This window comes from Rhinopithecus roxellana, chromosome 5 (genome assembly GCF_007565055.1).
Source record: "Rhinopithecus roxellana isolate Shanxi Qingling chromosome 5, ASM756505v1, whole genome shotgun sequence".
Lineage (NCBI taxonomy): Eukaryota > Metazoa > Chordata > Mammalia > Primates > Cercopithecidae > Rhinopithecus > Rhinopithecus roxellana.
Window position 1 is genome coordinate 154,901,383 of NC_044553.1, and position 27,179 is coordinate 154,928,561.

At 39.4% G+C, this 27,179-nt stretch overlaps 1 protein-coding gene and 1 non-coding gene across 3 annotated transcripts; both read left to right on the plus strand.

The window, feature by feature from the left end:
• GSKIP (GSK3B interacting protein) lies at positions 1-25,091 on the plus strand. 2 transcript variants are annotated; one of them, XM_030931581.1, is made up of 3 exons: positions 1-72; positions 19,737-19,997; positions 23,325-25,091. In XM_030931581.1, the coding sequence occupies exons 2-3, from the start codon at positions 19,740-19,742 to the stop codon at positions 23,484-23,486; spliced, it is 420 nt and encodes a 139-aa protein (XP_030787441.1). In that variant the 5' UTR covers positions 1-72; positions 19,737-19,739; the 3' UTR covers positions 23,487-25,091. The 2 variants fall into 2 exon arrangements, with proteins under 2 accessions (XP_030787441.1, XP_030787442.1); XM_030931582.1 differs by lacking the exon at positions 1-72 and adding an exon at positions 153-430 and having other exon boundaries at positions 23,325-25,029.
• Positions 22,422-22,608, plus strand: LOC115897994. The gene has a single exon (XR_004057762.1). It is a non-coding gene; the product is annotated as a U2 spliceosomal RNA (small nuclear RNA).
• Positions 25,092-27,179: the final 2,088 nt, after the last annotated feature.

Here is a 27,179-nt window from a genome sequence, read left to right on the forward strand (position 1 = left end):
GGGAGGGGGCGGCACCGCCGGTCGGCTCCAGTAGCCTCCGGAGGGAAGAAGAAGAGGACGCCGGGTGCGCAGGTAAGCAGCCGCCGGGCGGGCTGCGGGCGAGGGGTGGCCTCCGAGAAGGGCTAGGGGCTCGGGGCGGCGGCGGGCCGTGGGGCCTTCCGGACGCGGACGCGACGCCACGCAGCGGGCTGGGCCGAGAGGGGCTGCAGGCTGCAGGGGCCCCGCGCCCGTGTTAAGAGGGGTCTGGGGGCGTGTTAAGACCGACCTGGCTCTCCCGGCCCCCCTCAGACCTCGGCGCCCCAGAAACGCACACTTGGGGCTCCGCCGTCTCCGCGGGGAGGACTGGAGCCCTTCTGGAGCATCCCCGCCCGCCCCCGAGCATTGACCGGTGCCCATTGTCAGCAAGTTCTTCAGCCCCCGCCTCATTCAGGTATTGTTTCCGAGGCTGCCTCTTCGTTGCCGTTCGCCTGGCGGTTTGCAGAGCGCTTCTCGCATACGCTCGCTTAATCCTGGGTGTGTCATACCAATGATCAGGAAACTTGGGTTTTCGAAGCATCTGTGGGCAAAACTGCATTCCTTGAGAAATGTTGAAGGCTCCTGATCCCGCGGGAACCTGGGTGAAGAACTTGGGCTGTTCTGTTCGTCTGCGCAATCGTATTTCTGCCTTTTGGGAGGCAACTCCTGCAGAGGCGGAGCCGGCTCTTAAGTTAGTCAACCTCAAAAGGCCTGGATGCGGGTGTTCGATGGCCCAGAGGCCAAATGTCCTGGGTTAGAATCCTGGCCCTGACACCTATTAGCCCAGCCACTTTGAGCCGGCCACTACCCTCCCCGACCCCACGTTGCCTCCTTTGCCCAGTGTCAGTGGATTAAAATCTTATGTGCATGGATTTATTAGGAAGATTAAATGATACGAGTAGGGCACGAACCTGAACAGAGTCCTGAAACATAGAGCTGTTTAATCCCAGTGAATTAAGACGAGGAATTTAAGGAGTGAAATATTTACTGTCTCGGCAACTTTCATGAATGCCTTGGAAATACTGCCCAAAATGTTGGTAGATGGAGAAACATCTGGTTCCGCTTTCCACAACCACCTTTTCGTTTGAGAACCAGGGTGCTCTGTATGCAGTTGCTTGGATTGTTGATTCCCCTAATTCCTTGTAGACTTACCCCAAGTATTCTCAGTAACTTAGATTCCCTTGCTCTTCACTCAAAAATTTTGTTAAGGTCTATTAAATGAATGTCACCACAGTTGATGATGTGAACAGTATCAAGAATCAGGCAGAACCTTCAAGGAGTTTATGTTCTAAAGTGGAAGGTCATTGGGCATGGTGGTGCCTGCTTGTGGTCCCAGCTACTCTGGAGGCTGAGGCGGAAGGATCGCTTGAGCCCAGGAGTTTGAGGCTGCAGAATTGCATTCAGGCTATCCATAGACTGCCTGCAATTTCAAATATCAGAAAGGATCGTACGAGCTACGATTATGCCACTGCACTCCAGCCTGAACCACAGAGCAAGACCTGTCTCTTTAAATAAATAAATAAATAAATAAAGTGGATGTTTGTTCATTTATTCAGTAAATATTTATTGATTGCATTCTGTGTGCCAAGCACTGTTCTAGGTGCTGGAGATACAGGAGTGAACAGATAAGTCTCTTCCTTCCTGGAACTTATGTTTTATTGAAGGGAGGAGAAACATGCAATAAATGAGCGAATAATATGCTTTGTGGTGATAAGGGCTGTTGGAAAAACAAAAGCATTGTAAAGGGAATGGAGATGGGGAAGAGAGAAGGGACTTGCCATTTTTATATGAGATGGTAAGAGAAATTCTCTTATTTAATAAGATTACATTTTAGCAGAAACTTGGAGAAAGCTGGGAAGTGAGGCACACGTATACCTGGAAGAGTTGTTTTCCACGCAAGGGGAACAGCAAGTGCAACGCGCTGTCACAGGAGAATGCTTGATGAGTTTAGGGAACATCAGGAGTGAGTCAAGGAAAAAGAAGCTGGGCAGTTGGGGGCTGGGGGCACAGAGGAAGCACATCATGTAGGGCCTCCTGGGCCTTTGATAAGAACTTTGGAGCCAGGCACTGTGGCTCACTCCTGTAATCCCAGCACTTTGGGAGGCCAAGGCAGGCTGATCACTTGAGGTCAGGAGTTCAAGACCAGCCTGGCCAACATGGTGAGACCCTGTCTCTACCAAAAATATATTAAAAAGTAGTCAGGTGTGGTGGCATGCACCTGTAATCCCAGCTACTTGGGAGGCTGAGGCAGGAGAATCGCTTGAACCCAGGAGGCGGAGGTTGCAGTGAGCCGAGATTATGCCACTACACTCCAGCCCTCCAGCCTGAGCAACAGAGTGAGACTCTGTCTTAAAAAAAAAAAAAAAAAAAAAAAAAAAAAAAAAAAAAAAAAAAAGAACTTTGGCCTTTACTCTGGGTGAGGTGGATTTAGGAGAGAAGTGACATAATATGGCCTAAGTTTCTATGGGATCATGCTAACTGCTATGTTAAGAATAGTCTGGTGTGGAAGTGGGAGGACCAGAGTAAAAACAACAAAACCAGTTAGAAGGATATCGTAGTAATCCAAGGAAAAGATGACAGTGGTTTGGACCAAAGTGGTAGCAGTAAAGATGATTAGTTAGAAGCAGTTGGATTCTGGATATATTTTGAAGATAAAACATGTTTGCAAATTAATAATTCTAATATTTGCCATAAAAGGAATATAAGGAAGGTGGTATGAAAAGTCAAAGGTGGGATCTTATCCGGCAATAAATTAGAATAGGCTTTGAAAGGTTTGAAATAGACTTCTGACAAATAGATACGATTTGAACTTCTTTCAGCAGCTATTAAATAAGTGGTTTCCTTTTTCAATATACAGTTGCATTCAGGCTATCTATACAGTGCCTGCAATTTCAAATATCAGAAAGGAAAATTAAAACGAAGATTTTGCGATAACAAATATGCTCTCTTCAGAGTATTGTGTGTAGCCTTGTAAACTTTATGCTTTCTAGGAGAAATTCAGTATAAATGTCCAGGTTTAGGACCTGTCATCATGATACAGTAGGGAACAAACTCATCCGAATTCACAGTGCCGTTTTTGTTTTGTGAAAGACAGAGTACCTGTCACAAAATGTTAACACCTTGCATTAATTGAGGAAGATGAAAATAATTACCCTGGCCAGGTGTGGTGAAGCGTCTCTGTAATCCCAGCGCTTTGGAAGGCCAGTGCCGGGAGGATCACCTGAGACCAGGAGTTTGAAACCGGCCTTGGTGCCAGAGCAAGACCCTATTTCAAAAAATAAAATTAAATTTAGCAAAAAAGAAAATAATTACCCAATCGAATATTGTCAGCTTATTAAGAATTATACAAAAGTTTGAAGTGACAGGTGAGAGGCTGTATGCCAGAGGCTAAATGGGTCATGTCAAAATAATCGTCCTTCAGAGAAATCTGTTAACATGGGAAATGAAAGAAAAGCCAAGGAGATGTAGTTGACCTTTTTTTATGACTTGCACCTGAGGTAACAGGACTATGCTGTCAGGTCTCCATACCTTATGGCTCTTGGAGGAAGAGCAACACAGCAGCAGCCAATCTCCTGCATAATGTAAAGAGCACATAATGTAACTTGGAGGCACATGGCTTGAGCTTCAGGGCAAGGCTTTCTTCTTGAAAGATAGTGTTAAATACTTTTAATAGAATAGATAATATTTCTTCAGCTGTTTGCCCAGCACAGTTCTAAGCACTTTCCATGAATTCACTCATTTAGTTCTCTGTATACACTTAAAGGTAGATGCTATTTTAGCATCAGTTTGAAGAGGAGGAATGTGTAACTGAGAAAGATTAAAACGTCTTTTTCCAAGTCACAGAGTAAATTAAGTGGCTGAGCTAAAATCCTAGCCCCAGTCAGTCTGCTTGAGAGCCTGTTAACCATCACACCTTACTGGCCCCTTCTTGTTCATATTGAGAAGATTTTCCAGGTTGTAGTGTGTTGTACAGATAAAGGTAATCATGATTAAGATACTGTATCCTGCCCTCAGCTGACTGTTACAATGTCAACTGAAAGGTCAGACTTTGAAGGTAAAAATTTGCAGTCTCTGTAAAGCTCTTGAAATCTTTCTGGGACTGTTCTTTTGTCAGGCTAGGTATATATGACTGTCTTTACCCATTTTTTTTGTCATCAAGGACAAAGCTCTTTGATGCTCTGACTCGTAATGAAACAAAATAGTCTAATAAATTAGGAAGTAAAGAATCAACGATTTAGTAATCAGTGTCATAATAACCAGTTTTATGAATCCTCCAAAAACACAAACACCCGAACACGACCCAAAAATGATGCCAACAGATGGAGAAAGAGCTGGTTCCTAAACAATTTATGTATGATGTTTTAAGGAATCATTTATGGAAACTTTACATCAAGTGATACAATCTACCAGAATAAATAATAGCAAGTGTAAAGTATTCCAATTTTTGTCTCTTTGCAAGGAACAGCATATTGCTCAGGATCTGGTAGAGAACCAATTTGTAGTTTAAATGGAAAGCAGTGAGGTTTTCTACTTTATGTCTCTGTAGATATTGATTATGTTTGTTAAATATAGTGCCAAGTAATACTTATTTCCTAGAGGATTATATAGAAATAAGAAACTGTCATACCTGAATTTTTTTTTTTTTTTTTAACATTCCATTTTTGAGTGTTTTTTCCTAGAGTCTCATTTATAGTTTCTGGTTTCCAAGGAAAGGTTTACAGGATTGTATTGCTACACTTTTTTTTTTTTGAAACAGAGTCTCACTTTGTCACTGGAAGTGCATGGTGAGACTGGAGTGCATGGTGCGATAGCTCATTGTAGCCTCAACCTCCCAGGTTCACCGATCCTCTTCCTCAGCCCCTAAGTAGCTGGGACTACAGGCTTGTGCCACCATGCCTGGCTAATTTTTGTGTTTTTTTGGTAGAGACAGGGTTTCACCATGTCACCCATGCTGGTCTCAAACTGACCTCAAGCAATCAACCTACCTTAGCCTCCCAAAATGCTGGGATTACCAGGCATGAGCCACAGCACCCAGTGTTGCTGTTTATTTACAGTTTGTAAAAACTCAAATTAACCCTGTGTATTTCTTTATCCTGAGTTCCCTCCTTAATCAACAAAAGCACTGCTATGGTTTGAAAATGCTTTGGCCCCACCAAGCCTCATGTTGAAATTTTATCCCCAGTGTTAGAGGTGAATCCTGGTGGGAGGTATTTGGATCGTGGGGGTGGATCCCTCATGAATGGGTCGGTGCCCTTCTGAGAGTGAATGAGCTCGCACTCTTAGTTCCCCTGAGAATTGGTCTTTGAAAAGAACCTGTTACCTCCTCTCTCTATCTCTCTCTGTATATGTCTCCCTCCCTCTCCCCTACTCCCTTTTTCTCTCCCACTTCCCCTCCCTCCCTCCCTCCTTCACCATGTGATCTGAGTATCCCGGCTCCCCTTCTGTCATGAGTGGACGCATCTAAGGCAGAAAATTGGTACTGAGAGTGGGGTGTTGATATAAAGAGACCTGAAAATGCGGAAGCAGCTTTGAAACTGGGTAATGGGCAGAGGTTGAAAGAGCTTGAAGGGCTCAGAAAACAGGAAGATGAAAGAATGTTTGGAATTTATTAGAGATTGGTTAAATGGTTGTGACCAAAATGCTGATAGAAATATAGACAGTAAAGGCCATGCTGAGGAGAGCTCAGAGGGAAATGAGGATCTTATTGAGAACTGGAGCTAACGTGACCCTTGTTACAGTGTAGCAAAGAACTTGACTGCATTGCTTCCATGCCTAGGGCTTTGTGGAAGGCCCAACTTGAATGATGACCTAGAGTATCTGGTAGAAGAAATGTCTAAGCAGCAAAGGGTTCAAGAAGTGGCGTGGCTCCTTTTAACAGCTTACAATCAAATATGGGAGGAAAGGAATGACCTAAAGTTGGAATTTAAAAGGAAAGTAGAGCATAAAAATATGGAAAAATTGCAGCCTGGCCTTGTGTTAAAGAAGGAAAGAGCACTTTCAGGAGAAGAATCCAGTTAGTTCAGATAAAAGGGAGCCAGGTGCTAATGGCCAAGACAATGGGGAAAAGGCCCTCAAGGCATTTCGGAAATCTCCTAGGCTGTTCCTCTCATCGCAAGTCCAGAAGCCTAGAAGACAAGAATGGTTTCCACAGTCAAAGCTGTGGGCGCAACTGTCCTTTGCCACCTTGGAATGCAGCTCCCTGCATCATGGTTGCTCCAGCTCCAGCTGTTTCAAAGGGCTCCAGGTACTCAGCTGAGGCTGCAAGCTGTATGCCTTTGCAGCTTCTATGTGTTGTTAGGACTTCAGAGCACAGAGTGCAAAAGTGGCAGAGGCTTGGCAGCTTCCACCTAGATTTTAGAGGATATATCAGAAGGCCTAGGTGTCACAGAAAGACTCTGCTAGGACATTGCCAAGCAGAAATGTGGTGTTGGAGCCCCGATGGAGAGTCTCCACTGGGGTATTGACTAGTAGAGTTGTGGGAACAGGGATGCCATGGGGACCACAGAATTGCACAGCCACTGGCAGTGTGCACCCTCATCCTGGAAAAGCCTCAGGCATTTTACTCCAATTCATGAGAGCAGCCACATGAGCTGCACCCAGCAGAGCCATGGAGATGAGATTGCCCAAAGCCTTGGGAGCCCACCCCTCACACCGCTGTGCCCAGGATGCAGGACATGCTCAAAGGAGATTTTGGAACTTTAAGGTTTCATGTCTGCCCTGAGGGGTTTCAGATTCTCATGGGGCCTCTTACCCTTTTCTCTTGGCCAATTTCTCCCTTTGGAAAACAGCATTTATCCAATGACTATTCTGTCATTGTATCTTGGAAGTAAATAACTTGAATTTTTACTTCACAAGCTTATAGCTGTAAGGAACTTGCCTTGAGTCTCAGATGAGACTTTGGACTTTTGAGTTGGTGCTGGAACAAGTTAAGAGTTGGGGCCTATTGGGATGGAATGGTTGTATTTTGAATGTGAGAAGGACATCAGATTTGAGAAGCGAGGAGTGAAAGGCTATGGTTTGGATATGATTTGTTTTGCCCCACCAAGTCTGTCGTGAAGATTTGATCCCTACTGTTGGAGATGGGGCCTGGTGAGAGGTGTTGGGGCAGAGTGGGGTGGGGGTGTCAGTGTGAGGTGGGAGTGGTGTGTGTGGATCTCTCACGAATGGCTCTGTGTCTTTCTCCCAGGAATGAGTGAGTTTTCTCTTTCAGTTTCTGACAGAACTGGTTGTTGAAAAGAGCCTGGGTGTCCTGTTCTCTATCTACCTACCTACCTACCTACCTACCTACCTGTGTATCTCCTCCACCTCCACCCTTTCTCACTGTGTGATCTTCACACACTGGCTCCCCTCCCACCACGAATGGAAACAGCTGGAGGCCACTGCAAGTGCTGGCACTGTGCTTCGTGTACAGCCTGTGGAACCATGAGCCAAATAAACTTCTTTTGTTTATAAATTACTCAGCCTTAGGTATTTCTTTATAGCAATACAGAGAGACTAAGATAAGCACAATTCTGTTGTCTAGATTTATAATTACTAGAATATATATATGTTTGTGTCATTGCTGAAAATGGGGTGCAGAATAATTTTATAAACTAGTGTATAAATGAGAAAATAGGCTGGGCACGGTGGCTCACACCTGTAATCCCAGCACTTTGGGAGGCTGAGGTGGGTGAATTACGAGGTCAGCCGATCAAGACCATCCTGGCTAACACAGTGAAACCCCATCTCTACTAAAAATACAAAAAAATTAGCCGGGCCTGGTGGCGGGCACCTGTAGTCCCAGCTACTTGGGAGGCTGAGGCGGGAGAATGGCGTAAACCCGGGAGGCGGAGCTTATAGTGAGCTGAGATCCGGCCACTGCACTCCAGCCTGGGCGACAGAGCGAGACTCCGTCTCAAAAAAAATAAAAATTAAAAAAAAAAGGGAAAATAGCCATTCTTACTTGAATTACAAATACTTTGTGTTTGTGATACTACACATGATTCTGAATTAAAATTTTTTATTTAAAATAAATATATATGTAAGATATTGAAAACAGATTAAATGTTATGTGTTACAGAAAACAAAGGTTAAATTGGGTTTTAGCTTTGCCTAAATTCTAAATTTGCCTAAATTCTAAATTGCTGATAATAATTAATAAACTTTATTCATCTTTACTTTCAAAACAGTTGTTGGAAATGCAGATAAATTCAGAGCTCTTGTTTTACTTGCAACTAATGCTACCAGTTATTTTAAGTGTCTGAATAATAGCCTGATTTCTCTAAGAAAAAGATTTCTGCTTCCTACACCCTGTACTTTCCAAAAGATCGCAATTTTTAAATTGTTTTTTCTTATTGAAAACAGTCATTTTCTTTTCACCATAGGAAAATTAGAATGTTAAAAAATTAAAACTATCAATAATCTTTTTTTTTTTTTTTTTTTTTTTGAGACAGAGTGTCACTCTGTCACCCAGGCTGGAATGCAGTGGCACGATCTCAGCTCACTGCAGCCTCTGCCTCCCAGGTTCAAGAGATTCTCCCGCCTCAGCATCCCCAGTAGCTGGGATTATAATGGCCAGCTAATTTTTTCTATTTTTAGTAGAGATGGGGTTTCGCCATGTTGGCCAGACTGGTCTCGAACTCCTGACCTCGAGTGATCCACCTGCCTCAGCCTCCCAAAGTGTTGGGATTACAGGCGTGGGCCACCACACCCAGCCAAAACTATTAACAATTAATTTTTAACAGAGCAATAGCATAACTGAAGTGGAAAGAGTTGCAAAAACTTAGAGAAAGCCTAACTCAGCCCTAACCTTGTATCCTTTTACCAGCTCGTGCCTCTGCTTTTTAACTTTATACTGCCAGACACAATGCCTGAAATTTTCCTCTTCTTGAATTAATTCCTTGGATTAGGGCTATACTTCTCAAACTTATTTTTCATGGAAATATTCCTCACTCACATGTACCTTTTAGAGGCAAAGGAAACCCTAGACGCATGGGGTATAACCTAAAGAGGATATGACTTGAGACATCCAAACATTTGTGTACCTTTTCATTAGAATTCTAGGCAGTTTTGTAATATTTCCTGATACTGATATAGTAAGAGCGATGTGTATTTTCCAAGAATATCTGCCATGTTTGTCCTGAGTCTTTGTATACTCCTTGTCACAGAGCCAAGTATCACACTTGAGAAGCAGAGAGTCAGAATTTTCTCTGTGTTTTATTCGTTCAGAAAATATTCAACGAAGTCCTCCTTTATGCCAGACACTGTGCTGGTGATATGTATATCACAGGCCCCATCTTCATGGATCTGTAGTAGTACAGACACAAAAATTATTTGCCATGAGGCTTAAGTACAGCAGTACCAAAACAGAGATACTGTTCAGGAAGATACAGTGATTGACCATCTTGAGATCAGATACAGAATCCTGAAATAGGTTTGTCTGAGCTGAATTTTAGAAGTCTAAAAGTCTTCAAAGTAGTGTTAAAATAATTTTTTCAAGTTAAAAACATGGATGCCATAAAACATATCGTGAGCATGTGTCAGATGCATTTAATTCATTAATGAAGGAAACAGCAAGATGGTAAACGTTGGTTCAGAGTGGTATAGGAGAGACCAAAGTCAATAAAAGAGAAACTAATAAAATAGGCTTGCAAAGTTAGCTCAAAACTGATTATTGGGATTTCCCCTTAAGGCCAAGATAGACTAACAAGGATCCTCTCACCTTAATTTAAAAAAGAAAAGAAAAGAAAAAGTGGGCAAAATATATGAAACAATGTTTTCAAGACTTCTGAGCATCAGGTAATGGGCAGTAATCCCTGAGAAGCATGATACAAATATGGTGAGCCTGTTGCCCCAGTGTATTGCCTAAAGCCAGTCATGGCACTGGAAAGAAAAAACCAGGTAAAGCCGGATGGTCTCCCTGAATTGAGGACATAGAGCTAGAAACCCAAGAAGGCCAGGGCAGCTGGGACAGAGTACTAGAAAGTAAATAGCTTCACAGAAAGCAAGGACTGTGAAGATATACAAAGGACCTCCCTCCAGCCTGCAGCTGAATACTGATTCATGGCTGTGAGTTCACTGCCCTGGGCTGGGGAAAGAACTACCAAAAAGAATTAGAGGAGGGGCCAGGTGGGGTGGCTCACGCCTGTATTCCCAACACTTTGGGAGACTGAGGTGGGTGGATCACTTGAGGTCAAGAGTTTGAGACCAACCTGACCAACATGGTGAAACCCCGTCTCTACTAAAAATACAAAAATTAGCCAGGCACGGTGGTGGCTGCTTGTAATCTAGCTACTCAGGAGGCTGAGGCAGGAGAATCACATGAACCCAGGAGGCCGAGATTGCAGTGAGCTGAGATAGTGCCACTGCACTCCAGCCTGGGTGACAGAGCAAGACTCTGTCTCAAAAAAAAAAAAAAAAAAAAAAAAAAGAGAGGAGGATACTCAGCTTGGGACTTTCTAAAGCAGAGGTGATATGAAAATTATAAATCTTCTCATTTCTTTGGAGCCTAAATTGCTGGATCTTCATCTTTATTGGATAGTATCAAATCATTTTCCAAAGTGTTGTGCCAGTTTACACTCCCACTCAGTGTCTAAATGTTCTCTGTTCTGCGTCCTCAATAATACTTGATTTAGAAAATTTTTCATGTGTAGACTCAAAAAGGAAAATGTTTTGCTAATCTGCAAGATGTTAAATGTTACCTCATTTTTTTTTTTTTTTTTTTTTTTTTTTTTGGAGACAGAGTCTCACTCTGTCGCCCAGGCTGGAGTGCAGTGGCCAGATCTCAGCTCACTGCAAGCTCCGCCTGCCGGGTTTACGCCATTCTCCTGCCTCAGCCTCCGGAGTAACTGGGACTACAGGCACCTGCCACCTCGCCCGGCTAGTTTTTTGTATTTTTTAGTAGAGACGGGGTTTCACCATGTTAGCCAGGATGGTTTCTATCTCCTGACGTCGTGATCTGCCCATCTCGGCCTCTCAAAGTGCTGGGATTACAGGCTTGAGCCATCACGCCCAGGCATGTTACCTCATTTTAATTATTTCTATGATTTCTAACTGTGAGTGTATTTTCATGTGTTTAATAATTGTTTCTGTTCTTCCATTAAAAAAAATAATTAGAGGAAACAATTTTCTGAGCTAAAGCAGGACCAGGGATAATTCTCATATCACACAGAATAGAAACCCTCGTGATTCATAGGGCATTGGGTAAAGTACTCAGAAAGGTTTTGCCTTTGTAATGGGACAAAATTAACTAGAGATTAAATACAGATCTTGTCTAAAAGCAAGACCCAGAAGGATCAAGCTGTTTCCGGATAACTACCTCCCAGGACAATGCTCAATAATATTTATTACTTTTTAAACTTTTTCTCACCATGCGTCTAACCAAATGAATTCAATAATATTTAAAATAATATAAAAACATTCAGCACCAAAATCACAATGTCTGGCATCCAGTTAGAAATGACCAGGCATGCAGAGCAGCAGAATATAGCCTATAATTGAGAAGAAAAATCTGTCCGTTGAGACTAACCCAGAAATAATACTTGAAATTAGTAGGCAGGACATTACAACACTTATTACAGCTGTATTTTATATATTTAAAAAACTAGAAAAAAGATTGAGCAAATTAAGCAAAGACATGGAAAATGTGTTTAAACGATTAAAAGACACAAATAGAATAGATACTGAAGAAAAGATTAACAAACTTGAAGACATATCAATAAATCAAAATGAAACAGAGAGTGAAAAAAATACAGCAGTGAGGAATAGGACACCTTCACTTGGACTAATATACATAAAATTAGAGTCCCCAAAGAGGGTAGGGACACATAAATGTTTGAAGAAATAATGGCCAGAAATTTTCCAAATTTGTTGAAAACTATAAACTTATAGATTCCAGAATCTCAATGAAACCTAAGGAAAAGAAGCATGAAAAAACTACACCAAGAGGAACAAAGATAACAATGACATCAAATGTCTCATGGGAAACAAGACAAGCAAAGTGATAGTTGAGAAACATCTGTTTCATTATTTTAGAGACACAGGCTCTTACTGTTTTGCCCAGGCTGGTCATGAACTGAGCTCAAGCAGTTCTTCCACCTTAGACTCCCAAATAGCTGGGACTGCAGGTACATGCTACTGCACCCAAGAAGCATATTTAAAGACTTGAAAGAAAAAAAAAAACAAAACTGTCAACCTAGGATTCTCTACCCAGCAAAAATATCTTTCAGAAATGAAGGTGAAAGGGAGACTAGTTCAGACATAGGAAAGATGAAAGGATTCATCAACAGCAGACCTACACTACAGGAAACGTTGAAAGAAGTTATTCAGGCAGAAGGAAAATGATACAGATAATACATGTAGATATAGATCAGTACAAATGAAGGAGCACAAAAAATGGTAATTATATCATTACATATAAAATACTTCTTATTACCTAAATCTCTGAAAAATAATTGACTGTTTAAAGCAAGAATAATATTATTATGAAGTTTATAATTTATGCAGAAGTAAAATATGTGACAAAAATAGCAAATGCTATATAGTAGTGTCTTGTAAAGTTCATATACATGAAATAGCATAGTATTAATTGGAGGTACATTGTGATAAAGATGTCTACTATAAACTTTAAAGCAATCACCAAAAACATGCAACAAAAAATATAATAAGAACCAAAGGATATAAAATAGAATCCTAAAAAGTGGTTAATTCAAAAGCAAGGAGGAAAATAAGGAAAAGGGAATAAAGTACAGATGGGACTAAAAACAAATAGCAAGATAGCAAATTCACACTCAACTATATCAATAATTACAGTAATCAAATTAAATGTAAGTGGTCTAAACACCCTTAGTCCATTTTCAGTTGCTTATAACAGAATACCTGAAACTTGATAATTTATAAAGAAATTTATTTCTTAGAGTAATGGAAGCTGAGAAGTCCAAGGTAGAGGGGCCACATCTAGAGAGGGCCTTCTTGCTGGTGGGGACTCTGCAGAGTCCTGAGGTGGCACAGGGCATCACATGGCAAGGGGGCTGAATGTGCTGGCTCACATCTTTTCCCCCTCTTCTTGCAGTGCCACCAGTTCTACTTGCATGGTAACCCATTAAACTGTTAATCCATAAATGGATTAATCCACTCTTTGGGAAGTGACTCATGACCCAGTCACCTCTTTAAGGCTTCACTTTTTGGTGCTGCCACGTTGCATTGGAAATTAAATTTCAACATGAGTTTTAGAGGGGACAAATATTCATACCATAGCACACCCCAATTAAAAGATAGAGGTTGCCAGATGGATAAAAAAGCAGGACCACACTACATACTGCCAATAAGAAACCTGTATTAAATAAAAAGATATTCCATTCCCAAGACCTTAAAACAGCCTATTATATCAAAATCAAATTCCTCTCTCTAGGTGTCAGCACGCTGTCAAAGTGAGCCATCCCTGCATATCCTTGTACTTTAGCCCAACTAGTTCCTGCCACACCCTGTGCTGACCCTTGCTTATGTTTTGTTCCCTACACAGAATTTTTCACAATTCTCAAGACCTTTTTGCTTATTTATAACTCTTTATTTGTGTTCATGCCAGACCAGTTTTGACTGACCTGTCCCCTTAGTCAAGCCCCATCATAACTAACCATTATGTCATAGATTATAGAATGTCAAAGCTCTTAGAACAGCAAAGAATTTTCTGCCCATTTACCTTATTTTGTAGATGAGAACTCTGAGAGACCAATGAGATTATGTGGCCAACTCAGGTTCATACAAGTTTAGTGATAGCGTAGTAGGACCAAGACGTATCATTGTTTTCTGTAATTATCTGCCACTCACAATTAAGTACGTTTGGGGAGAATAGTTATGATGTGTGTGCATGGCATTAATATTTGTGCAAATATTTTATGTGCCTGTCTTTCCCAAATTAGACTGTAAGCTACCAGTAGACATCTTTTATTAGTATTCTAGTGCTTAAAAAAATGCTGGATATGTAGGTACAGAGTGGATCATGATATTTGATTAACAAACCTAGAATCCGAATAGACAAGATTATAAAACATAGGATAATGGTTCATTAGTTTTTACTATTTGAAACGATGATTGATTCCTTTACGTACAGTAGTTAGGATTCAATTATATCTCAATTTCCAAATTTTGCTACTCATATAAAGTTTGATTCCGTGCCTTTACATCCACTGAGATTTTTCAGCCTTAGTATAAACTCTGCTTATTATATTATCTGCAAGTTTTCACAGAGGTCTAGACCTGTGCCATCTGATACAGTGGCCACTAGCTATTTAAATTTAAATGAACAAAAATTAAATACATTTTTAAATTCAATTTCTCCATCCCAGTAGCCAAACTTCAGATGGCTATTAGCTGCTGTATTGGAGGACAACAATAAAGAACATTTCCATCATCACAGAAAGTTCTGTTCATCTAGAATTTCTTATATGGTGATAAATTGTTTTGTGTACAAAAAGGGAAAGCAAAGATTTTTACAGGATTCACATTGATGAGTCAACCATTCTGGTAACCTGATGGCAATTCTAAAGTGTCAGTAGTAATTCCAGTGGTTGTTCCTTCACTGAAATGGGCCTGTATTTTCTCATCCTCAATGGTACAGGCTTCTAGTCAGGTACACAGATAATCCATTGAGCAGAAAATATATCTATATTCCATCTTTACCTTCTGTTTAAATGTGTATTTATATGTCTTAAATATTTTAATTGTGGTAGAATATTTATATAAATGCTTATAATAAGATGTCTGCTCAAAATATTTTTATCTTCTGGGGTACATAATCCGAAGTGTGGAAGCTGCTTCTCAAGTGTCCGTCAACATAGCAACCTAGCTGCTCACTGCTATTCCTCTGTAACTACTGTCATCACAGTTAGCTGTTGTCACCAGCTAACTGACTTCATGGTTTTTGTCTCTTCAAACTCCTTGAGAGAGAATCTGATTAGCTAGACCACCATCCGGAAGTAGTTGGACAAAGCTCTTGACTTAAGACATAAATAAACCCCTTGCCAACCTTGAGATGGTGCCTTTAATTGAAATACCCATCCCGAGTACATTTTGCTATGATGATGCTGGAGTTAAAATACAAAGCATGAAACCTATGATTCAGAAACCTTTCCAGAGAAGGCAGTGGGCTTGGCAAGTATTCTAGGCCTCCTTTTAAGAGAAACATGTAAACTGCCTACCACCTTATGTTGCCCATTAAATGTGTTCACTGAAAATAAATTATGGCCAAGCGCAGTGGCTCACACCTGTAATCCCAGCATTTTGGGAGACCACGGTAGGAGGATTGCTGGATCCCAGGAGTTCAAGACTAGCCTGGGTAAACATAGGAAGACCCTGTCTCTCCAAAATATAGAATTACCCGGGCCTGATGGCACCCACCCGTAGTCCCAACTATTTGGGAGGCTGAGGTGGGAGGATCATTTGAGCCCAAGACTGTGCCACTGCACTATGGACTAGGCGACAGCAAGATCCTGTCTCGTAAATAGATAACTCTCCAAAAAAAGGAAGAGCAGAAAAAGAAGGCATTTGAATGTTTTTATATATGTTAAAGATTGAGGAAGGTATCATAAGCTGAGGAATTCAGATGTCCTCTAGAAGTTAGAATAGGTAAGGAAACAGATTTCTTCCTGAAGCCTCTAGAAGGAATACAGACCTGCTGAAATCTTGCTTTTAGACTTCTCATCTCCAGAACTGTAAGAGAGTAAGTGTGTGCTATTTTAAGCCACTAATTTGGTAATTTATTATAGAAGCAATAGGAAACTATTGATATCTAGATTGTATTAAGCTTTTATTAATCACTTTCTACATGACAGGCACAAAAATAGTCATCATCATCATCTGAGCTCCATTTTCTAAACCTTTTTACCTTCATAGGGCTGTTGTAGAGCGAAATCAATGACTGCCTTTCATCATGGGTAGACTCCTAAATCCAGTAGAATGCTTTCTGTTGCCAGTAAGATAATAGGAATTTGTTGGCTCCAATAACTGAGAAGTGCAAAGGCTGGGAAACCAGAGTGGACTCTGGCTGCATTTCTCTGTGAATCTCTTGGCTCTATTTTTCTCCGTTGTCAGCATCGTGCTTGGGCTAGTGGCCCCATCTCAACGTGGCTGCCTGGAACAGCTTGGGCTGTGTACTGTGACTGAACTATTCTGATTAAAGTGACCAGGAAGGCTGGGCGTGGTGGCTCATGCCTGTAATCCCAGCACTTTGGGAGGCTGAGGCAGCAGATTGCTTGAGGCCAGGAGTTCAAGACAAGCCTGGCCAACATGGTGAAACCTTGTCTCGACTGAAAATACAAAAATTAGCCAGGCCTGTGATCCCAGCTACTCGGGAGGCTGAGGCAGGAGAATGTCTTGAACCCGGGAGGCGGAGGTTGCAGTGAGCCTAGATCACATCACTGCGCTCCAGCCTGGGCAACAGAGCGAGACTCTGTCTCAAAAAAATAAAGTGACCAGGAAGAATTTCATGTATTAATTAGTTTGGAAGAGTCTGTATCTGGGGATTGGAGTCAATCTCAGCCAAATTGCTTGGTTACTTTACTTGGTATGGGAAGGGGGCGTTATGGTTGCCCTTGGAAAATATGGGTGGTCATAGGCAGGGAAAAGGATATTGGTAAATAATCAAGAACCTGTTTCAACCAACAAAAAACAAGTTGTAATCATACCTTAAAATAATGGCTAAAAATGTTATTTATGTAATGCTCCATTACTTTAATTTGTATGTGTCATCAAAAGGTCTAAATTGTATGTTACTCAAAGACATTTCAGGGAAAGTGTCTTAAAAGTTCAGTCTTAGGAAAGGTGTCTTCCTCTTTTTTTGCAGCTCGGTGCTGATTATTACAACTGTTTGGTGACCTACTTCACTGACCTGTGAGGATTTCTTCCCTTTAAGTACTGGATTCTTGATCTTTCTGCATCAAGATCCTAATTGCAATGAATTAGATTCTTGCTTAAAAAAAAAGCTTTATAAATGTAAAGCTTTCTCATATAAACATCTTTTTATGTAATGATCATTATTTCTGACATCTCTAATTGAAGTACTTGATAACTTAAGCAAAATTAAGATGTTTGATATTCATGGTGTCAAGAGATTTATAGTAGTCAGTCATTTCTAAATCTTCAAAACTAGTAAAAAAGAAAGGGCTCATTTTGTATATATAAAACCAAATATAATCTTAAGCAATATACTGATTATTTTTGCAATAAGGTAAAATTTGGAAAACCAAATTTTTTTTCCTATATCATAAGTCAATTTGAGCTTTCAGTTACCCGACAGATTGCTCCAGCAATAATTGGTAATTTTATAATTAACTTCTGTTGTTTGTAGCGAGTGACTAATTCTGTAAAGTGCTATGAGAGACAAGATAAAGAGTCTTTAAAACATATTATTAATTGAAATAGGATTGGAGGAATACATTATACATTTGCTATGTAATTTTTTGAAATAGCTTTACATATGTTATAAATTGCCTTCGGCAAGTAGTTTTGACTTTTGTAGTGTGGAAATGACATTCAGCTGTAGGAACTCTAGCTTCTTAAGATTTTGCTGATAATTTAGAGCTGTGGCTGCACAGTAAAATCGCTCAGGAGCTCTGAAAAAAATAACTCGTCTTCCAGAGATTTTTGATTTTGATTTTGTTTTTCTGCAGTGAGGAAAATGTATCTATAATTTTATAAGCTCTTACAAGTAATTCTACTGACTAACTTAAAGAATTTTAAATGTCACTATCTTGAAGGATTTTGAATATTACACAAATAGGGCATAACTTGGAATAGCGATGGACTGTGTAATGTACCAGATCAGTGGTTTAAATAAATGCCCATAAAAATTGTCCATATTGTCAGAAAAAAATTGAGACTTCTTCTAAAAAAGCATTTAAGGATCACATGTGGCGGCTCGAGCCTGTAGTCTCAACTGCTCAGGCGGCTGAGGTAGTAGGATGGCTTGAGCTCAGGAGTTCTAGGTTATAGTGCACAATGATCACACACTGCACTCCAGCCTGGGCAACATGGTTAGACCTTGTCTCTTAAAATACAGTGAGTTTATTACCGTTTATTACCAGTCTAACCCCAGTGTGGTTAGGGGGTGGGACTAGACCTTGACCACAGTGTTCAAGTAGATAGGAAATGAAGGTTGATTGAATTCACGTGAGTGAATGAAGAGTTATGCTTCATTCACGACAGCAGATGCTTACTCCGTATCAGAGAAGTGAAACTTTACTTTTAAAACCTGCCAAGCAAAAAGAAAGCACAATAGCTCACCATAGTTTGTTCTGTAAAGCCTTGTTTACATTCCAAAGCACTTTCACATTAATTAACTTTTCTCATTCATACGTTTCAAATTTTAACAATACATTTAGCCAGGAAGATCTTTTTTAACCCCAGTCACAGAAAAGCTAAAACCACATAGCAGCCTGGCAGTTATATTGGATCCAGTTAACATGAGAAATTAGAAATAATATTTTTCAAAATATAACATTTGGGTCAGTTCAAGTTAGTGGTGAAAAGGTGAGTTATTCAGTAAGTGGTGTTGGGACAGTTGGCTATCCTTCTGGAAAATAAAGTTGTGCAAAATAAATTCCAGATGGATGAAAGAGTTAAATTCAGATACAACAAGAATTTAGGGGATTTTAAAAATGTAATCATGGGATGGGGAAGGCCTAGAGCAGAACCCCAATCTAGAAGTCATAAAAGGAACTACTGAGTGGTAGTATACTGTGGTAGGTAAAGACTTGCCCTCTGATTTCACGCAATTTAGATTTATTTCCATTTCTGCTTATTGCAACTGTATGATCTTAGAACTAAAAATACCCTACAAACACCCAAAAAGATATTTACTCAAGGAAATACATATTACAACAATGAGCTATCATTCTTCACCTCTTAAATTGGCAAAAATTTAAAATAATTGGAAAGAGGTGAAAAAGTACAGTCCCTCATATTCTGTCAGTGAAGTATAAGTCATACTGTATTTTTTTGAAGGGCAAATTGGCAGTATATATTAAAAGTTAAAATAGGTCAGGCACGGTGGCTCATACCTGTAATCCCAGCACTTTGGGAGGCTGAGGCAGGCGGAGCACAAGATCAGGAGTTCGAGACCATCCTACCTAACACGGTGAAACCCCATCTCTACTGAAAATACAAAAAAATTAGCTGGGCATGGTGGCAGGCACCTATAGTCCCAGCTACTCAGGAGGCTGAGGCAGGAGAATGGCATGAACCCGGGAGGCGGAGTGAGCCGTGATCGTACCACTGCACTCCAGCCTGGGCAACAGAGCAAGACTCCATCTCAAAAAAAAAAAGTTAAAATAAGTATGTCCTTTGACTCAGCAATTTCAGTTCTAAATATCTGTCCTAGAGAAAAATTATACATTTAAAAATATGTACTAGGATTGTTACTGAGGCATTATTCAAAATAGCTTTTAAAAAAAAGTGTGTATATATATATATATATATATATATATATATATATATTCTAAATGCTTATCAATATGGAAATTGACCTGTTGGGGGTAAGTGGAGAAGGGAGATTCTTTTTTTGAAAATCTATAGGTGTCTGTGATTTTGCTGTGAAAAAACACTAGAAATGTTTTTAGATAGTATTTTTCCTAAAAATTGTTAGCTAGTGTTTTGTACTAAGTAGCAATTGTAAGGCATAGCTATTTTTAATCAAATGTAGTATTTTGAATGTCTTTCTATAAACAAATTTTATAACTGCTTTTTTTCAGAGAATGGAAACAGACTGTAATCCCATGGAGCTAAGCAGTATGTCAGGATTTGAAGAAGGTTCAGAGCTTAATGGTTTTGAAGGAACGGACATGAAAGACATGAGGCTAGAAGCTGAAGCAGTTGTAAATGATGTTCTCTTTGCTGTTAACAACATGTTTGTCTCGAAAAGCCTGCGGTGTGCAGATGATGTGGCCTATATCAATGTGGAAACAAAGGAAAGAAACAGATATTGCTTAGAGCTCACTGAAGCAGGGCTCAAGGTAACTCACTTCTCTTTGTAGAAAAAAAAATATGTCTTCACCACTTTATCAAAAAGAGAGGTAGTGGGGAGGGGAAGAGTGTTAAATGAGAACTGAATATTCAGTAGCTTCTAAATTTTTTTAAGAAAAACTTTTTATCTAGAAATTTTTATTAATTTTAAAGGCTGTTGATCGATATAGGGCAACCGAATTTTTTGAAAAACATTTGATTTGCAGGGTGTGACTTTGTTTTAATCATGACCCCCAAAACTAATTTATTTCTCATCTATAGCTAAATGTGTTCACCAAAATTATATATACATTCTCTGCATTGAATGGGTTTTGCAGTTACTGTGTTGAAAAGATCTTCGTCAACCTCTTGGAAATGTCTCTTCTGTTAAAATAACGTACTTGACAACACTGTTTTCCAACTCTTAGATCAGAAGTAAATCAGAGCAGAACATTCCGCCCCCAGATTTCTAAGAGTGTCCCATTAACCCTTTATTATGAATATCTCTTTATTATGAGAGCTCTTCTAGGCAGATTAACCTTTCCATTCTCTAAACCAAAATCATGAATTTAGAATAGTAGAAAACATCACCTGAGAGCAACTTTTAATTAAAAAAGAAAAAACTATAGGACAGGCCTGTGGGCTCTTGCCTGTAATCCTAGCACTTAGGGAGGCCAAGCTGGTAGGATCATTTTAGGCCGAGAGTTCGAGACTAGCCTGGGTAACATAGCAAGACCCTGTTTCTACAATGTATTTTTTGTTAATTAGCCCAACATGGCAGCACATTCCTGTAATCCAGCTACTTGGGAGGCTTAGGAGGGGGACCATGAGTCCGAAGTTGCAGTGAGCTAGAATTGGGCCACTGTACTCCAGCCTGGGTACACAGACCCTGTTTAAAAAAAAAAAAAAAAAAAATTACTATAAAAACCTTGGCCGGGTGCGGTGGCTCAAGCCTGTAATCCCAGCACTTTGGGAGGCCGAGACGGGTGGATCGCGAGGTCAGGAGATCGAGACCAACCTAGCTAACACGGCGAAACCCCGTCTCTACTAAAAAATACAAAAAACTAGCCGGGCGAGGTGACGGCGCCTGGAGTCCCAGCTACTTGGGAGGCTGAGGCAGGAGAATGGTGTAAACCCGGGAGGCGGAGCTTGCAGTGAGCTGAGATCCGGCCACTGCACTCCAGCCTGGGCGACAGAGAGAGACTCCGTCTCAAAAAAAAAAAAAAAAAAAAAAAAAAAACCTTTGACCTACTGAACAGAGGGATAGACATTAGAAAATCTAAAATCTAGTTTTAACCTTAGTAACCAATGAATCTTCAGTCTTAACAAATGTCATACATTTCTGTGTTTCTATATTTGTTCAAAGTAATTGTACATTATCATAAGGTGGTGAGCAAGGCCCACCTAAGCAAGTAAGAATGTCACATGATACTATCTTAAGTACATAAACATCTCTCTACTTCACTGGATTCAGTTTGCCGAAGATGAGTCGTGTATACTGTATGTTCCTTGATGGAGCAAATTGCAAGGCCAGCATCTGTACCACCCTCAATTTCCTCACAGCTGCCACAAAGATAGCTGCTTGACTTTAGGCGTAGTACCTGATTTAACTAATTTTTGTGCACTTCTTTACACATCCTTAAATTTGTACTAAAAACTCAGTGTTTAGAGGTGAATCTTAAATCAGAAATAGAGATAAATGACAGAATTAGTAAGCTAATTCTGTCTTGTGTTGGTTAATTCTAAGTTGGCTATGGAGAGATAGAAGGAGTTCTGATCAGAGAGTCAGCAGTCTTAAATGTGAATTTAAATGATCTTGGGTGAGTCTGTCTACCCCTGAGAGTTCCTGCTTCTTAATCTATAACTTGGAGATTTACAAAAACTTAAAACGATTTGGGGAATGATTATATGACTGTGTGATACAGAAAAATGTGAACCATTTGTAAAACCTGACGTAGTGGGTGCTCAAATATTTGTTTGTTTTTCAGTCTGATTCAGTTAACATTTATTGAGCAACTATCCTGTGTCAGCAATTGAAAATCAAACCATGAATAAGACATGATCCCTGTCCACCAGGAAGATCACAGTCTAGCAGGGATAAGAGGAAGAAGGCAAACTGAACTGTACTCCACTGTAGAGAGTACAGTAATCGAGCATGGATCTGAAGAGGTGTGATTCATTTTCCTTAGGTGTCTGCCTCTGCTTTTCATTTAAAAAAAAAAAAAAACTCAGCTTCTAACATAAACTCTCACCTTCTATGGCTTAAGTAGATGTCATAAAAATTTAGGATTTATATAGGGAATGTACAAACTTAAGTCAGCAAAAACTAAATTAATTTTGCCCTATATTGTGATGGTGAACCATGATATACCTTATAATCTCATCAAAAAGAAAAGTTGTAGCTGTGGTCACAGGAAAAAAAAAAAAAACAACATATTGCCTCTCAGCCTTTAGCCTTAGATCAGTTGGAGTATCTCTTATCAGTTTAATATCTGTTTGTCCTCTATGCAAGGACAATATATTAAATGGATTTTTGGAGCAGGAAGATATAATAGGCTCTTGCTCCATTCACTTCACTCATCGACCTGGTATTGCAATACTTCCAGAAATAGTGTACCCCACCAAGGAAAAAAAAACACAGTAACATTCCCTTTTATCTCACAGAGTTGAGCATTTATTCCCTGTCAGATAAGAAATATATTAGGTGAAAGTGGCCTTTCAGATTACTAATAATAAAGCTAAGCAGTTATTAAAATGAATAATTAAACAAATTATTAAACCAGTTAATGAAACAATTATTAAAATTAACAACTAATTATTAAAACTAAATTGTTAGGAATAATTTCTAGAATTCTATTTATAAAAGGAGTAAAAAAATGATAAAAATATGAACTAATGATATATTACCTATTACAGTACTTAATGTAGTGGACCCTCAGTATATGTGGAATTAAATAGGGTAAATAATAGATGCATGTTTTAGAATATGAAAATAAAACGGTTTTTGTGTAGCTTTTCAAATTCTCTGCATTTCCTTGAGATTCTAAGTAAAACCTTTTAAATTTTAAAGAAAATTCTATAGGGAGCATTTTAGTGGTTTTGTTTCTGTGTTACACATTGTAAGTTGCTGAAGTATTAAAGGTTGTGTTTAAAATGTGCATACTCTGACATTGTTTGAGAAATAGTGTCACTCAATAATTATCCATGTATCTGGTGGTCTAGTGGCTAGGAAAAAAAATAATTTTTTTTGAAAGGATGATTACTCACGTAAACACTTGGATTTTGTTTTCTGTACCAGCATGAAAACTAATGAATTCACTGTTGCATTTCTCTTGTAGGTGGTAGGCTATGCTTTTGACCAGGTGGATGATCATTTACAGACTCCCTACCACGAAACAGTCTACTCCTTGTTGGATACACTCAGCCCCGCCTACCGGGAAGCCTTTGGAAACGCACTCCTTCAAAGACTGGAAGCTTTGAAAAGGGATGGACAGTCATGACTACACTTCTTCTTTTCAGAGGGGCTGGTGCTGGTACAGAATGTTGATATAAAGCTTGAAATTCTTGCATATGGTCATAGAAAATGCATCTTTGGTTTTGTGTTTTTATCACTTGCTTTCAACTTAGGCTTTTGGCTCAGAAGATTATTGAATAATGATTTGTCTTAGTTTCTGTTTCAGTAAGGGAATTCTGAGGCCGTTGCTATGATACCATCATTAAGACATTCACATGTCTTCATATAATATCTCTTCATTTCAAATCCTAATCAGTATTTCATACTCTTATTACAGGGCTTTGATGCTGCCAGCACTGTCTTTTACATAGAAAATTCTAGATTTGCACAGTAATAGAGGAATTAGAATTACCTAACTATACAGTTTGATTCAACCTGCTAAATCAGGGGTTCACTACTAGCTTGGAGAAACTTTGTAGTAATTAATTGCTACTAGCCTTATTGGAAACAAATTATCAACTAGTTTCCCCTGCACAAATTTTGAAATTCACTGCTTCACTTAATCTATTTATATTAGAAATAATGGATTAATAAAGATTATTTAATTATATATTACTGAACTAGTATTAAATGAAAAACAGGGACTGAAATAGTTCTGTATTCCGTGTTTGCAACAGCCAGCCAACTAAGCAGAGGATAAACCGTTAGCAATGAATGTAATAATTACTCATTTCCAAGATATCTAAGCACATAAGCAAATACAGGAACAGACTTCATTCTTTTTCTTAACAAAAAGCATCTTCAGTGTGTGATTTAAAAGAAAGAAGATTCTGGTTTCCTAGAAAACAATATTTTGGCCTGTGTTGATTCTTATTCTGAATGTGTGTTTACATAATGTACAGTATATATTCAGAAAGTATTTTTGCTTCAACATTTACTTTCTATGATGTAGTGCTTTGGTATTCCCACAGCACCCCACCTTCCCCAACAGATGTACAGTGTTCTGTCTCCATGCAAAATCTACAATGTAATATGAGTGCATTGTATGGGTTTGAAACCAAAGGATGAATGAAGCATTCAGAGACTTAATATTTGAAAAAGGGATACTCAGTATTTTATATTTTATTACACGTACTGATATTTATAAATTTAATAAACTGTACCATGCTGCCGCATGTTTTCAAGTACATGTTGAACAATAAGGATTGGGGAGTTGTTCTTTAATGGTCACCTAAAGCAGCTGCTGTAGAAATGTTGAACTAAAATTTTGCATCTGGTCACACCTTCATGCATTTGTCATTTGCAGATATTTTTCCATCATTATTAAAAAATAGGAACTTTTAGGCTCTGAAGATCATGTGGACCAGAGCAAATTAAAGTTCAGTTTGTGTCACAATTCATTGCCAGACTTCATTGGAATGCTTTGTTTGATGATGTATATTCATTCTCAGCTTTATTTTCAGATGCTTAACTGGGCAATGAAGTCTAACTTCAGGTTGAACTTTCTCATGCTTAATCTCAGGCTAAATGTAAATGATATTTGTAAAGTTTGAATAAAATTCTGTTTACTCATTTTGAGTTAGTATGAAGAAAAGTGATTGTATGTTTAAGAATTGAAATTGTTCATTTTGTGATAAATGATTAATTCCAAGAGTTTGTTTCCATTTTTTAATTCTGCATTGTTACATTTGGATTTGAAGTGACTGAAGTGAGCTTTCTGTTGTTATTACTATGAAAGAGGAATGAGGAACAAGAGGAGAGGACGTTAATAAAACTACACAGATACACATGAGAATCCAGATATTAAAACCTCCATTTTACCTGTTTTGTTTAAAGAACTTAACCAGCAGATAGGCCAGGTGTGGTGGCTCACACTTGCAATTCCAGTGGTTTGGGAGGCGCAGGCAGGAGGATCACTTGGGGCCGGGAGTACAAGAGCAGCCTGCACAACATAGATCCCAGTTCTACAAAAAATGATAAAAGTGTGGCCTGGTGACACACACCTGCAGTCCTAGCCCGTTAGGAAAGCTGAAGCAGGAAGATTACTTGAACCCAGGAATTGGAGACTGCAGTGAGCTATGATCGTGCCACTGCGCTCCAGCCTGGGTGACAGAACAAGACGGTGTCTTTAAAAAAAAAAAAATTACAAAACTTAACCAGATAAATTAAGCCTTGATTTCACTTCTAAAGAAAAAAGAAGGCCGGGCACGGTGGCTCAAGCCTGTAATCCCAGCACTTTGGGAGGCCGAGACGGGCGGATCACGAGGTCAGGAGATCGTAGACCATCCTGGCTAACACGATGAAACCCTGTCGCTACTAAAAAATATAAAAAACTAGCCAGGCGAGGTGGCGGGCGCCTGTAGTCCCAGCTACTCGGAGGCTGAGGCAGGAGAATGGTGTAAACCCAGGAGGCGGAGCTTGCAGTGAGCTGAGAACCGGCCACTGCACCCCAGCCCGGGTGACAGAGCGAGACTCCGTCTCAAAAAAAAAAAAAAAAAAAAAAAAAAAACCTTTTATGTAAATAACTTACAAATCAATAGGAAGAAAAAATGCAAACAGTGGGCAAATAATATTGATCAACTCAAAAAAAAATACAGATGTCAGTAACTACTTGAAAGAGGTCCAACCCAACCATTAAGAAAGAAAAAATTTAAGTGATTGGGTTATTTCACCTACTAATTTTGTGATTCTTCTTATTTAAACTTAATACCAGTAAGGATTTAATGAGGAAGCGCTCTTACAGTCTATTGGAGGGTATATTGGTGAAATCTTTCTGGAAACATTGGTAATAAATCCTTTACAAAGTTTATAACTTCTGAATTGGTAATAATACTGGTAATCTAGCATAGGGAAATGATTCAGCAAAAAAAATTATATAAGGATGTTCATTTTCCCTAATGAAAAATTGGGAAGACTCTAAAGAGTGGTAAAGTTATGCTACATCTTTTGATGGAAAAATATGCAACCATCAACAATCATGAAAAAATGGCAATGGGAAAAAATTATGCTACATAAAGGACATAAAACTATACATACTGTGTTTTCAAAAATAATTGTATACGTAACAAAGAAATGAAGATTATAGGCTGTTAGTAGTCATCACTAGGTGATAAAATAGGTAATTTTCATTTTCTTAATGCTTTTTCACATTTTATACATTAGCTTGTATGTACTAATTAGAAGCAGGAAATGCAATAGATGTGGGGTTTAAGCTAGCTAGAGGCTGTCTAGCAAAAGCACCAAGCCTTGCTGAGTTGTATCTGCTCCCAGGATCCTTGAAGAGGCAGTATGATTATGAAGAGAAGAGTGCACACCTCATTTCCCATAATGACACTCTTCCCACCTTTCCTCCAGGTCCAGCTGTTACTAATGTACTTAGAACCATTAGCTGCTTCTGTTGCACACTGTGCTGTTCTCTCCCCGGTATTCGAAAACAGAAAATGTGCTGTTTGAATGTTGAGGAACATAGTAAGAAAACACTGAGATTCTGATAGGTGCCACATTGACTTCAGAACTTTCTTTCCAATCCCTTTATTTTCTGGATGATACGGGTGAGATAGATTGAGCAACTTGCTCAGCAACTGCCTGTGAGCAGTGCAGTTGGATCAGAACCCAAGTCTTCTGACTCCACCGGCTGTCCCCCATACAGTGTGTGTCAGTAAAAGCCATCACGTTAACTGTGTTTATATGAAAACTGATTTTAAAAAGAGGGAAATAATAACAAAGGAAACATATATTA